The sequence below is a fragment of the Alligator sinensis genome, unplaced genomic scaffold, assembly GCF_000455745.1.
Source record: "Alligator sinensis unplaced genomic scaffold, ASM45574v1 scaffold569_1, whole genome shotgun sequence".
NCBI classification, from domain to species: domain Eukaryota; kingdom Metazoa; phylum Chordata; order Crocodylia; family Alligatoridae; genus Alligator; species Alligator sinensis.
This window is the reverse complement of record NW_005841914.1, coordinates 763,982-778,478: the sequence shown is the minus strand read 5'-3', so window position 1 is coordinate 778,478 and position 14,497 is coordinate 763,982. Positions and strand designations below refer to the sequence as shown.

Genomic DNA, 14,497 nt, shown 5'->3' with positions numbered 1-14,497 from the left:
CCCCCCTCCCTAGGGCCAGCCAATATTAGGGGACAGACGCCCATTCTGTTCAGTGATCTCAAGATCAAACAGAAAGGGTTTAAACTGAGGAACAGAGCCCATTTATCTCACTCAGCCCCATACAACAATGGTTCTCAGCCTCTCCGGACTTGAGGCCCCACTCCGTAACTTTTGTGCATCGAGCGGTGCCCCATTTCAAAAGCTAGTTTATATATTACAGTGCTTACCTCCTTACACAGGGACTGGGCAGTAGGGGTTGGGGATCGTCCAGGCAGAGATAAGCCTGAGCCTGGCTTATCTGCTTACCTCCTCACACCTCCAGGCACACTTCAAAGGATCTTTGATCCCCGGCACCCTGGTTGAGAATCACTGCAGTAGGCAAATAGTAGATCTAAGAGTGTCACGCAGGCCCCCAGACCTACAGACCTGGCTCAGCCCATTGTCCTGCACTGTACAACTGAGTCTACAGGCAGATCCTCGTGCTAGCAAAGAGCTCTGGAGGACCAGTATTTTGGCAGTCTACAGGGCAGGGTTTGGTATTTAGCTGCCCAGCATGCGTCTTATCCATGGTCAGCATGGGAGACAAAGGATAAAGGCTTGTCCCATAGACGAGGCCTGTTCTCCTTCCCCTCTCACCCTCTGCCCCCTGACAAACAGCTGAGCGGTGGAGGCCCTTGCTTCATCTCTGCATCTCCAGCCCTCAGAAGCAAAACCCAGGAAGGTGCCCCCAGGGTTTCACAGTGGAAGTCTCTCTCTCGTAGTTTATTGCCCTTTCCCAGCTGCTGGCTAACTTTCTCACCCTCCCGAGGCGGAGGTGTGGAGGCTGTTCTCATTATCTTCCCCCCAAACCAGAGCCAAGAAAGAGGGGAGGGGGGGGGGGAAACCCTGGAAGAAAAATGCACGCAAGCCCTTTCAGCCCCCTCCTCCATGCCCCCCACACACAATACAAGGCCAGGGAGGGATTAGAAGAGAGGAATAGTTCCAGAGATGGAGAAATTCTGCAAAGAGACTAGATCATGGGAAATGGCCACAGCCCGAACGCACCTAGCGCGAGCCCCATGCCAGCAATTTCCTTGCTCGGAGCAGGCCACTGTGCGCTCCTTAGAAGCGCTGCAAGGGGCCTGAAAAGGAGATTTTGCACGGGCTGGTTTACAAGAACAAAACGCCTCAGTCCTACGGCGAGGGAGAGACGGGAGAAAAAGAGAGAGGAAGGAATAAAAGTGAACAGGAAAAGACAAAAAGAGCGGCGCACAATGCGGCTGGAAGAGATGCTTTCAAAGCAATCCAACTTCAAACAGAGCAGCTCTCAAGTCAACCAGAAACCTTCCCTGCCCCGTCCCAGAGACCAGAAGGTTTGCAGGGGCCTGGAGTTTGCTCTCTAAGAGGTGACCCCAGATTGGTCCTTAACTGGCTCCAGATACCTGGTGCCCCTCCTTTAGCAGCAGCTGAGGTCAGACGGCCTCTCCTTTACCAGCGTGTGGGTGTTAATGCCCTGCAGTGAGGATGCTTGTTGCCATCCAGGACTTGCCTATGACTTTCCCTGTGTGAGCAATGTGGGGAAGCAACTCTGGGTGCCATAGGGATGTTGCATCACAGCAAAGGGGAGGGGGCCTGTGGACCACTATCTGCTAAGAGAAGAACTACACTCTAAAGGCCTCAAAAGGCTTGAGGGTCTCCTCAATACATCTCATCCTCAAAGCACTCCTCAGCCCGGCTAGCTTTGTGAAGGATCTCTCCAAGAAGTGATGGACACGGGGCAGCCGGTCATAAAACAAAGCAGGCAGCTGGACACTGGGCCCCTCTTCGCCGTCTTCATGTCCTGCGAGATCCCTGAACCAGAACTAGGGCACAGATGCAACTTCCAAGTGGATCTGTTCCTGGTTTGAACCAGTCTAGGAAGTTTAATGGTAGCCACAGATGAGCACTAAGGTTTCATGCCTCTCACTACTGAAAAATCTCAGAAAAGAACGGGTCACGGGGACAAAAATCCTGTCTCTGCTGAAGACATGGCAAAATTCCCATCGACTTCAGCGTGGTCACCCATTAAGAGCGATTTCCTCTCTCTGAGTTTTGGACAGGGCCATTTTGGTGCAGACCCATCCTTGATGGAAAGGATTAATGAAACTCCAGAGACTGGCTCCCTCCTCTTAAGCCCTCTGGAAAATTAGAGGTGAAACAGCATCTATTTTTAGCATGAAGCAAGAAATTTCACGGTGGTGTTGGGCTAGCGGCTCTGTGATGGGGGGGTTTAAAGCCAGCCAGCGGGGACCTTTTGTTAAATGGTGTGTGTCTATCCTATCCAGTGTCATCAGGTTTAATTACGTACCGTACCTGCAGAGCCGATGTAGGGAACTCGTCTCTGGGAGGGTTCAAGGTCCACATTTCTAGCAGAGCAATCTGAGCTCCGGCAACGGCACCAGAATTAATGCAAATCACGCCACTAGCGAGGCAATTTTTAATAGCAGAACTAGATTCTCATTAGCCAGGGCCGCACGATGTTTTAATCGGATGTTCCTTCTACCCTGAGCCACATGTGTGGAGTCAGCATGCAGCCCCTGCGCAGACCACCTGCAAAAATACTGGTTTCCTTTAAACTTCAGCCATGATCAATTCAAAATGTGAGACCTCTGAGGGGAAAGATCTTCTGGGGAGTAATCAGCTGTTGAACTTGCAGGAAGGAAAGGGGGGGAAAAATAGGAAATACAATCTCACTCCTTGCTTGAGAGAGCTCTGCTGAGTTTGCCCTTAGAAAACCCAACACACCCAAAAGCCCGACTTCCACCCGCCCAGCCCGAGTTCAAACAAACAGATGCAGGGAAGCCCTGGGCTTATCAGACAATCTGTTCCCCAAGGAAAGCTCATTCAGATATCTTGAAGGGAAAGAGAAAACACACTCAGCTTAGAAGTCATTGTGTAGAGACTGTGCATGAATAGCCAGACAAGCTGGCTTATCTGCCATAAGCTCCCTTTTGGGGAGGCAATATCCTCCCATGCAATGACCCACTCACCACATTTGCCGTGCACCGGGCTCACAGGTCCAAGCTCCTTAAAGCCATGATCCAGCACCCTAGCCTCAGACGAGGTTCTGAAATGCTAATCTGTAGAGTGCAAATGTTTAAAACAGAGCCAATGGGGACATTTCAAACTGAATCAATTTTCATAGAAATAGGTTGTTTTCATCTAGGCCCAAAACAAGTGGAGATGGGTTGGTTCTGATGAAGGCTCTACTTGGCAGGCTTTATTGGATGCCCCAGAAAGCTTGGGACCTCTATGAAAAAGCTCAGGTTTCTTTTAAATGAAAAACATGGTTTTGATCAGTCTCTTTCCCCAAATCGTTCACAGGATTTTTGCTTTCATCCCACAATGGAATGAAAACAAATTTCCAAATGCCGAGAAGTTGCTGCAAAACAAGGGTGGTCTCCCGGACAGCTCAACTTCGAGCCGTCTCCTAGGCTCATGAAAGACTTCATCTATGCTCCAAGTCTGCTAACCAAGCCTCCTAACTCCACTCAAGCTGCAGAAAATGGGCATCAGCTCTGTGTGGGTTCAAGAGACCCCTTGTTGGCATTCCTAAAACGGACTGGGTGCCTACTGGACACATCAAAAGGAACCTCTTTCAGGCTCCAAAAAACACTTCAGCTTTAAGGCAGAGCTCTGGACAAAAATGTCATTTCCCCCAAACCAGTTACCCCTAGGCCTGCTTAGAAACTTTTGTCACTGTACAGCATGTCCAATATTCCCCCCCGGCCTGCTTTTCCTCGCCCCACATTGGAAAGCCAAGTCACCCAGCTGAAGGACAGTGAAGAGATGCAGTTGGAGGAAATGTCCTGGCCCTGCGCATTAAGAAAGGGAAGGCGCCTAGTGGTACTGAGTTGGCTGAATGCAAAGATGAGAGACTGAAGAGTCATCATGCTCTTCTGAGCTTGGTGTAGACAGTTTTGACTTCTTTGATTGACATTTTAATTTGCTGTGGGTCACCCGGGCTTGGTTCTTTCCCAGCACCCCACACGGATTCAGTCCAATTCAGTCCCACCCTGTACAGAAATGCTCTCTGTTGCCTACCCCCCAGTCCTACTTTACTCTCTCCGGCCCACCCCACAGCCCCAGTTCCTGCAACATTTACAGTGGCTGTATCTCAGTTAACAAATAGCTCCCCTGTGAGCTATTGGGAAGAGGCTCTTAGTTAGTTAAAGGAAACGAGCTGTTTAACAAATTAACTTTGCACAAAGCTGGAGTCCAAGAAAGATGCAGTTCCTACCTGATGTGAGGAAAAGCTTAGTAATTAATATTACCCAAAGCTCCAACCTGGGTATGAACTGAGGAGGGACAGTGAGCGAAAAAAGGCTTAAGCTTTAATGCTGCTAAGCATGTGGTCCATGCAGCACATCTAACTATGGGTACACTGAGGCACTGTCACACAGCCTGGTGCATATCGAGTATGTGGGTACCTGCTGCATACCCCTACATATGCTTGCAGGGTATGGCTACATGGGAGACAACGGCTCTATCACCACCACTGCGGGAATGACGTGAGAAAACAGTACTGGGCTAGAACAGATCCCCGCTGACCACACAAGTGCCCGTCTCCTGACCTTCTCCCCACAGGCCAGCTCAGCAACTGGACACAGGACGCCAGTGTCTCTTGGCAGAGGAAGGAGGCCATGCAAGTCAAACAGGATCGGCCTTTGCCTTTTGCTGCGGGGCTGCGGCCTTACACCAGATACTGAAGGGCTGGGGGAAGCTATGGGCTGGGAGTCACACAAAGGGCTTAATTGTTTTGCCACCAAGGAGTTGGATGTATGCTAGAGGAAGGACAATGTGTGGGCACAGCTGGCACGGCGACAAAAGCCCACACATACCATTGTGGTGGCAGGCTCCAGGAGACGAGAGGAAGCAAGCGGAGGCTGAGTGAGCCCCGGCGCTGCGAGCCCAGAGGATGGGTCTTCAGCCAGGGGGCTGTTCATGTGGGACGGTGTTTGGCTCTCGCCACATGAGCAGGAAAGAACATTTAACGCCCGTGCTGCAGCAGCTTGGCTCAGGCTGGGGTCTAGCTGCTTGTTGGCCGAGCTATCAAGACCAGGGTCTGGCTGCGCTAAGGTGCAGTTCGGCCTCAAGTTACCCACTTCCAACCCCCTAGCCTACTTGCTAACTGGGGCCCGGCCTCAGAGGAAACCACTGCATCCTGACCTGAGCTCGAGGTCAGACTGATCCAGCCCAACTGAGTCCTGCCGGTCTCCTCCAGGCAGAATGGGCTGTGCCAGCACAAAAGAGTCTCCGTTAAATCTTGCTCGGGACTTCTGGCACAAAGAAGCAAAATGCCTCCCACGCTCCCCATCCCTTCATTCCCCACAGCATCTGGGGAGAGTATCATGCACCAAGCTGCAGGGGCAGGCTCTGGGTCCGAGCCATGGTCCAGCTGTTTCAGAGCTCCACCTCCAACCATGGGAAAGAGCAGATGCTGCGAAGGAATGTGCAAGACCCGACCCACACACCTGCCTCCCTACATGAGATCTCCTTCTGCTCCGACAGACCCGAGGCACAATATCCCTTCCAAACAGTTAGCAGCGACTAGGAGGAAGGGTCCCAAACACCAGTGTCTCTGCAGGTTCAACCATTTGGAGGGGAGAGAGCTGAGCCAACATGGAGCAGGGCCTTAGCAGGTGGGAAGGGGTCGGGGGGGAAAACAGACCAAGTCTGCAGTCCGAACATGACGCATCTTTTCCCAAGGGCCAAATATTTATCCTCTACATTCCCTCTGCACGCCCTCGCGGCGGAGCAGGGGAGACTAGGAGCACAGGCACCCGGACAAGTCACCCCAGGGGACACGAGCCTAGGAGCTGCCTGTGTGCATGTGCTTATTCCACAGCAAACGAAACCTAGCCTAGGGAAGCTCACCCCATTTTCACTGCAGGGTAATCTAGCTTTTAGTTTACACCTCAGGGTAAAAGCATGCACAAAAGACTCACATCCTGGAAGTCCCCACCCCTGTTTGGCCAGTAGTAACTTGTCTAGGAGCTCAGGCTCTTAACAGACCTCTGTGTAGCTGTGACTGCAGTTCCTGTAGACACACCTGGGCCAGCTTTTAATATCTGGCTTGGTTCCCACTAGCAGTGCAGCCACACTAGCACAGACCTTACTACAGACTAATCACCCAAGCCAGGTTTTCCAGCCAGGGTTGAGCTCTGTGGTGCCACTCCTACTGCTCCTAGCAGCACCAGGTGAGCTGGCTTTAAAGCTGGCTCAGGTGAGTCTCCTTTTAATGCAGTCCCAGCAATGGTTGCAGTGCAGGTGTATCCTAATGGGTTAAGCCAACCAGGACTGCAAAGGGTGAGAAAGGAAAGACTCTCCTAAGTGTCCGCTGAGTTTGAAACTGCAATTGAGACTCTAAAAGCATGGAGAAGCATAGTGATTTTTAGCAGAGAGAGTATGCACTCTGTATAAAAGGCATGATGTGTATAGTACTACCAGAAAGGTCAGTAAAAAAGACATATAGCACAGTCTACTGTCTTATCCTCCACCTTACTACCCCCCTGCAAAAAACCTCCAGCATGGCAGCGTTGGGCTTGAGAGCCACTCTGCTGCATTAAGCACATCCACAGCCCCCAGAGCTGGGAACTTGGTCGTTCACCCTGCAGCTGCAGGAAGGGGTTATGCCCTTTCCTCGTACCCCCAGGACAGAGGAAGGAGCCGAGTTATGTGTTTATTTGTTGGTTGCTGCAGAATCCCTGCATTCCTTCCCCTGTTTACTCATCTGCTCCTTGGACAACATCTGTAGCCGCCAGCTCTCATCAGAGAGGCTCTGGTTCAACGTACTTCCCCATCCATCCACATTAGCATACTCATTAACACAGCGAATGAAGAGCACAGCAAATAGGATCTTCCAGAAGCAAATTTTCCATGTCCTTGGGTAATGGGGGCCAGGGAGCGGAGGGGAGAGAAAGGCTGGGTCTCTGCCATTCCAGCTGCCAAAGACAGACTCAGTTCTGCATCTGGACACCAAGGATTGCACTGAAAGTCACACATCCGCTACTTCCACAAGTACTTCCCCTCTGCCGGTCCCTGTAACATCCATGGCGGAGCGGTATCTCATTTCCCTGACAATGGTACCTAGATTGGCTGGAAGAGTGACACATGCTCTCACAGATAGTCAAACACTGGCTGCCTCCAGTTGGAAAACTTCCCAGGCTTACAGCAAAGCCTAGCCCAAGTGCGTGTCCCCTGGGAACCTACAGGTCAAGTTATTACAGTCATTAAGGAGAGGAGGTGCTTGTCTAGCATAAGGGCTTACCAGGGAAACACAGGAATATCCACCGTGCTCCCCAAGCCAGCAGAGGCAAGCCCTGGAGATGCAGCACACAGGTCCCTCCTCCTCCTCGTGAGAAGGACCTGAACCTGAGCATCATCTTCTGAAGATGCATGTGGCAATGGGATGTAGCACAGTGTATGCCAACTGCAGGACTAGAGAAGAGTCTCAAGACCCTCTACCTGTCCCCATATCCCTCCTGAAGTCTGGTCCTCCTTCAGGAAGAGGAGACGCTGCCTGGATGATGCCTTCTCATTTGGAAGACATGCCCCCTCCACCTTTGAAAAGTCAAGCCCCCTTCTAGTAACAGAGAGCTGTGGCTCACATACTGTGCCTGCTAATCAGCCTATTGCTGCTAGGCGAAATTTTGCCCTCAGGCCAGCCCCACCCCTGGCTGAGATTAAGAGGTGGCCACAGAGCCAGAGTTAGGCCTCTCACAAGAGAGGCGAGCCGTGCGGACAGACCGAGCGACAGACAGACATGCAAGGCACCATCCTCACCTTCCACGCAGTGCTCCACCTCCTCCAGGTTGCGCAGGGTAATCCGCATCAGGCTGGAGTTCAGCATCAGCTCATTTCTGTGTGCCGGCCACATGTACTGGGGGGCGGGGTTGACAAAGAAAATCCGGGTGTCCCCTGTCGAGACTTGGTTGTCGCAGATCAAGGGGTCCCCAAAGCCGCCGATCACCACTTTGTTCCCACCATCCAAGAGGATTTCATGAGTCACGATATCTTTGCCTTTGAGGTACCTCCAGACTCTGACCTGGAGAGAAAGGAGGCCCGTGTGTGAGAACCCGACCAGCCAGGCTCAGAGCCCACCGCCCCTTCTCCCCGGCGGCCCGAGACCTAGTTAATCATTGTCAAGTCTGTCAAAAATGCTCTGCAAGGGGGAGAGTAACCAGGGCTTGTGAAAACCTCCAGGGGAGCTAATTTTGTTAACTAGACAATAAGATGTGGCATTGAATGAAGGCAGGCATTGTCCTCTGCCCAAAATAAACCCATCTCCCTCTCTCCTTTGCTAGTTGTAGCACCCGATCACATCCACCCTGAGCAAAAGGGGACCAACAAGGTTGATTTTGAGCCAATTCGACTCTCTCTTGGCCCAAGAGAGCCATACAAGTACAAAGTGTCCAGCACCTGCCACCCATTCACATGGCATTCACTAAGGCTGATACCCATGGAACCGAATCTCAGCCGCAACGTTCAGGATCACTTTTAAGGAAAGATCTGCGATGGAAAAAGGCAGTGTAGTATAAGCAATGTGGGTGGGTTCCTGGGATATTTGCTGTTTCAATACACTCGTTTCATTTAGCAGGAGGCCGCAAGCAAAACAAATAAGCAGGAAAGGCAGAAGAATAGCTCCAGATAAGCCACCACTTCTCAGAAAACACTTGAGGGTTGTTGAGAGACAATGCCTTTGTAGGAAAAAGCTGGGGAGCAGGAGATAAAAGGAGAGCGACTTAAAAAGGGATCCTCTCATATGGGGAAACAGGATGTGTAAATGTTTAGAGAATTCCGGACGGAGACAGGCACCAACTGGGGAGTCTGAAGAAGTCAGGACTTGCCTGGGGTGCAGCCGAGGGATGGCAAGACTCTCTCAAGTACAGCTGTGCATTTAGGCCTTTCTAAAAGCATCTCTTCAAATGCTATTGCCTAATAAAAAATTTTTAAAAAGCATCAACACAACACTTTGGTTTCACAAAGGGTCTTTCCCTCCACCGCCGGTCGCACGTTCCCAAAATGAAGAACCAAATCCCATCAGACTGATGGAGTGAGTGCAGTTGATGCCCAGGGAGATGTAACCCAGTGCCTGAGCTAACCATGAAAGCAGGGCAGAATCCAAGCTCCTGGCAAGCAAAGGCATCAAGCCCAACCCCTGACAGATGCACTTTAATTTGGAAGAGGAGAGAGGTGCAGCCAGGCCCTTTGGGGTTACTGTTATCTAGGCTGCAAGCTTCTCTAGGGTGGCACCTGGCTTTTTTGCCTGCAAAGGCCCACACCCACCAGCTGTACCACATGCAACAGCATCTGAGCCACAGTTAAACCCACCTGGGCAGACATGACTTTGTCAGGTGGGATGGGGGAAGGGGCAAAGAAATCCCATCTCCCACTCCCTGATGCAATGCAGTCATCCAAGGTTATATGCATGTGCTGCTCTTGACACAGCAGGATGCATCAGAGGCTGAATTCACCCATAAGAACATACCCGGTGCCAAAATGACTCGGACCGGTGGTCTCTCTCTCCGTGTCCTGTCTCCAACAGTGGCAGAAGTGTTTGCTATACAGGGAGAGCATCAAACCAGATACCTCTAGAGTGATCTAGCTATTCAATACCTTTCCTGGCATCTACCATGTATTGGGTTAGAAATGCCAGAAGAAGCATCTCCAACCATTCTGGTCGATAGCCATTAATAGCCCTATCATCCATGAATTTATCGGGTCCTTTTTATTCTCTCTCTCTGTCTCTTTTTTTGCACCTGGCTCTGCTGTCTGCCTCCACCACCTCCTGTGGCAATGAATTCCGCAAATTAAATACAGCTTGTCTAAACAAGGACTTTCCCTTGTTAGTTTTAAACAGATCACATACTAAGTGCTAGTGTTCTGGGACTCGGTGAACAACAATTCCCTGTTCATTTGGTCCATACCCACATAAGACCATAACTTCTCAGAAGGCAAATCAGCCTCATACGATCCTAGTTAAAAAGGCCTGACTGGCACCAAACTTATGGCTCACAAATAGCTGACTAGAAGTTGAAGTGTCTTTCCCTTCCGTGGACAGAAACTGGGCTACTTAGGAGAGTTGCATCTGCAACAGCAGCAACAGCAAAAACCGGATGGTTAGGCTGTTGATGGCTCCATTCAGACAGCTGTGGCTTCATGGTTACTTACTGCATCAGGCTACAGTTCAGGTTTCTGAAAGGCTGGGTTTCACCCAGTATCACTGGGAGCTTTGTATCCCAACATGCCTTCCAGCATTTCAATGGCTGGCTTTGCCAGTGGGAGCCTCGCTCAGGCAAGGAGCTTTGTACGCAGCCAGATGAAGCTGGCAGAGTGATAGATGGCAGCATCAGTCACTTCTGCCCTGGTCGTGCCCACGACTAATAACGGGATTGTAGCTCACAGCAGAAGCTGATATACTTGATTGGACACTTTGGGGAAAACCAGATCCATGGCTGTCTGCTTTCTGCCCCTCCGTGTGCACTAGATATGCACGCAGGGAAAACTAACTTAATCTTTTAGTCCTTGTCTAGGACTGTCAGGCCCCAAGCAGTGCCATGGAGGTGCCAGGCTCCAGCCGGCGAATTTCTGCAGGAGATTTTGTCCATTGCACAAGCCAGTACTTTGTTGCATGGACTTGGAAGGAACATTAAAGCCAGCAAAACCCCCAGCCGGGGACCTTGACCAGCTGGAGATGGCACTCTTAGTGCTCCAGAGTAAGGGGAGCCGTGAGGCAGGAGCCCTGAGAGCACGGGCAGAAGAGAGCTGCAGGCCGGGGAAAAATGAATCTTTGAGGCTCTGACGAGATGATGATGCTGGGTCAGGGAGAGAGAGAGAAAAGATGATGTTCTATTTAAAGCTAGGAAAAGCAGTTGTTTGGTCAGTACCCATCCCTGTAAATTATTAGGGGCTGTCTTCTCGTACTAGCAGCGCTGGCCAGAATGTTTGGAGCATTTGGCAGTAAAACCCAGCTCCCCTCAATCATCCAATTCCTCCAAAGAAAAACACAATGTCTGACCACAGTAAGCAGGTTTCTCTCCCAACTTGAGGGCAAAATTTCACAGGCTCTTCTGGATCAGAGAGAAGCCAGCTGCTGACACATCCCCCCAACCCAGAGAGGAAGCCAAAGGAACATAGCAGATCTGTAAGTTAGGAGCCAAATGTATCCCCCCCCCCATGTCCTGCTCCCTCCTGTTTGAAACTGCTCCCAACCAGGTACAGAGGAGCAAAGGGAAGAGGCAGTTCATAATGCCAATGATCTACCAGGCACCAGGGCGCTGCAAGCAGGTTTCCTGACCCCTCTCCAGTGAGTTATGGGATCCCCTTGCAACTATTTATTGTCTTGCAAAGAAAATTGCTCTGGAGGAAGAGGGAGCTGGCAGGAGGCAGGGAGCTGGGTCTGCCCAACTTACAAATAATAAGAACAGTTCATCAAAAGAGCTGCTCAAGGCTTCTGGCTTGGAAAGAGGGCAGCTTGCTAGTGAGCATGTCGATTGAGGCGCACGGACGTTAGCAAGACTCGAAACACCCTCTGCCTGATCCCTCCAGCCTTCTCGCTGTGCTCACAGGCATTTCTTATCCTGCTCTTGGCTCCCTGTTCTCTCTCCCGTGCCAGCCACGGAGGGGTCAGTCACCCACCCGCCTTCTGTGGCTGTCCTTACTTCCTTTGGGAACTCGGAGCAAGTGCTAGGACTCGCTGCAGCAAAGCAGGGTGGGGAGGGACTGCCTGCAGATAAGGAGGTGCTGGAAGCCACCCTCTGCCATGAGGTGGTGGGTAGAGGGGAGGGCTGTACCCAGCTGTACCCAGCCACACACATGCTGAGACTTTTTACCTAGGAGTCTCAACATTCTTTAAGCTTGGGTATCACGCCCATTTTGCAGATGGAAAAACTGAGGCATTCAGAATACTTCACAGTCCCATGCTCTAAGCAACAGAGCAGGCCACTAGAAGGCCTGAAAGAGGAAATTACAATTTCCACGCTGGGACACATGTACCTGCTCCCATGCAGTTTGGAGAGAAGCCCTGCTGATGGGAATACATTAGCATAGACCTTAATTGTCCCCTGTGGAGAAAGCCTCTGCTACTCAAGGGTCAGAGCACTCCGTACTCATGGAGTATCTCAGGGCCATCTCTGCTGCTTCCTACACTGACGGCAACCGAGAACTTACAACCAGCTCTGGACAAGGACCCAGCAAGCACGGTCCGTGCATCCCAATCTCTGGCAGGAGTGATTGGCTGCCCTATCTCTGTCTCCCTGGGCCAAGATTTGGTTTGGGTGAGACACAGCAGCTAGCAGAAGGTGAAAGCCAAAGGAGAGAGGGAGAAAAAGATCTGAAATCATTTTATTTGAAGGGCCTGAGCCAATGAATAGAGCAAAGTCAAATCAGACATTTCACTGCTGGATTAGCCTGTCTTCCCCTACACCTTCCCTGCAGCGCTGGCCACTCTTCGACACCAGATACCCGACTAGACAGAGCAGGGCTCCGATCCAGTCCATCAAGTCCTGTGCTCCTATTAACAAATCATCCTGTACTGTTGTTATGGGCATGGGGAATTCCTCTGCAGAGCATCAGTCTGTAGTACACATCTAGATGCTCCTTCAGTCGCCTCCCCCTGTTTGAAGCTAAACACCCCACAAGCGCACAGAGGGTGAGCAGATGCTACAGAATATAGATGAAGGTGGTTAAGCTTTTCCACAATGATGCTCCAGTCCCAAGCTCTCTCTTCCCCGGTTTCCAGGTTCTCCCAGCTTGCAGGGAATCGAATACCACTCCTGCCAATGTCAACTGATGCCACAGAAAGCAAACACAGCTATGCCTCCTCCTCCTCCAACCTGCTGCGAGGCTGCAGTCACACCGTGCGATGAAAGGTGGTGGGCTGGGAAAGTAAGTGCTTCCGAAGCAATCTGCTCTGCCTGATGCAGTCCTAGTAGCAGCCGGCTTCAAAAGCCAACCGCTCGGCTGTACGCAGCCCTGCCCCTCCGAGCGCTTGAGAAAGAGAAATGGCAATCAGCCAGCGAGCAGAGAGTGAAGAAGGAGGACCGTAAAAGGCAGCTCCTCTCTTCTGATCTGCGAGGAATCCTTGCATTCACCCCAAGGGACAGCTGTCCTCCCGCCACCTCAGGAGGAAGTTCTGGGCCATGGGTGACCCAGCAGCTCAAGGGAGGGTCGGGATGCAGTTTGCTCCTTGCATGGGATTAGACTGAAATGGGGTTCCCTGACAGCCTCTTAAAAACTCACTACCATTCATCAAACACAATTAAGGAGGCTTCTCTGGCAACTCCCTGGCTATCCCTGAAAAACAAGGCAGGGGAGAAAAAAAAATTAGGGTACAGATAACGAGACATTCACATCCCAGCAAGTCACCTCTTTGCAATGAATATTGGGAGAGAAATAGTGTTTTATGGGGTTCCCTGTGACTGAAGAGGATTGGAAAAGGAGACAGCTTTTTTGGAGAGAAGCTTTGCAAGAATCTATTTAAAGTGAAATGCAAATGAGAGAGAGATTTCCCCAAAACCGTGGAAATCCTCCCTTAAATAGGAAAATAAAATGAGCTCTGCCAATGGGAACAGCCTAGGCTTAAGTGCGATTAGAGAGATTTCCATGCAAGCAAGTGCCAGGAGTGGCCCGATCCAAAAAGAACCAGGGTGGCAGGGGAAGTGGCTCAGGAATGGGGCTTCCTACTCTGGGAGTGAGCTGCAGCAGGCAGAAGCAGGGCCTTGAAAACAAATCCCTGTTCAGACAGCCCAGAGCAGGAGTCCACAATGCTCTCCATTCCCAATCGCTATTTACTGGCGGCTCTCAACTCAGTTAGCAAAGCACTTCGCCTCCGTTCCCTTGACTCATCCACAGCCTAATCCAGACCTCCGCAGGCAAAGCCCTGCTGCATCCCAATAATGAATCCTAGTGGTAGCCCAGGACCCGTGTCTTCCCTAAAGGGCCTGACTCCTACTAAGCTTGTACTACAAGCTCCGTTCAACACAGAGATCAGGTCAGACTAGGACGTGAGACTAAAACTAATTCCAGAAATTAGGAGACGGAAGAAGAACGCCAAGACATGGGCTCTAGAGGAAGCATCCTAGCTCCCAGGTCGCGACCATGAGTAGAGCGTGGAGGGAAGATCTAGATCTAAAATCCTCCCCTCTGGAGAAAGGAAAGATTAGCAGGTCTCAGTGCTAATGTCAGCGTTGTGCCTGGGTCTGTTCTTTCTTAATGGTTAATCTGTTCAAAAAGTAAATTTGTGGCCAGTAGTCATTCATGGATGTTTATCTAACATTAACTTCTGTTTCTTCTATCAGTTGTAACATGTTTATCTTTGTATACCGAGAGTTTCATGTTTGAGGATTAGAGATTAACCAGGGAAGAATGATACACTAACACAGAAACCACAAGAATCTTCCATGGATATTGGATATCCGCGTGCCTCTTCTTTACAGACCACCAGTACCAGTCTTGTTCGCTGGTTTGGGGGGAGGTG

At 50.9% G+C, this 14,497-nt stretch overlaps 1 protein-coding gene across 1 annotated transcript in view; it reads right to left on the bottom strand.

Annotated features, from left to right (window-relative positions):
- Positions 1 to 8,061, bottom strand: part of AGRN (agrin) — a 161,911-nt gene extending 153,850 nt beyond the window's left edge. Inside the window, exon 1 of the mRNA XM_025198144.1 lies at positions 7,804 to 8,061. Within this exon, the coding sequence (XP_025053929.1) occupies positions 7,804 to 7,897 (94 nt within the window). The 5' untranslated portion in view covers positions 7,898 to 8,061. The remainder of the gene's footprint in view (positions 1 to 7,803) is intronic.
- Positions 8,062 to 14,497: the final 6,436 nt, after the last annotated feature.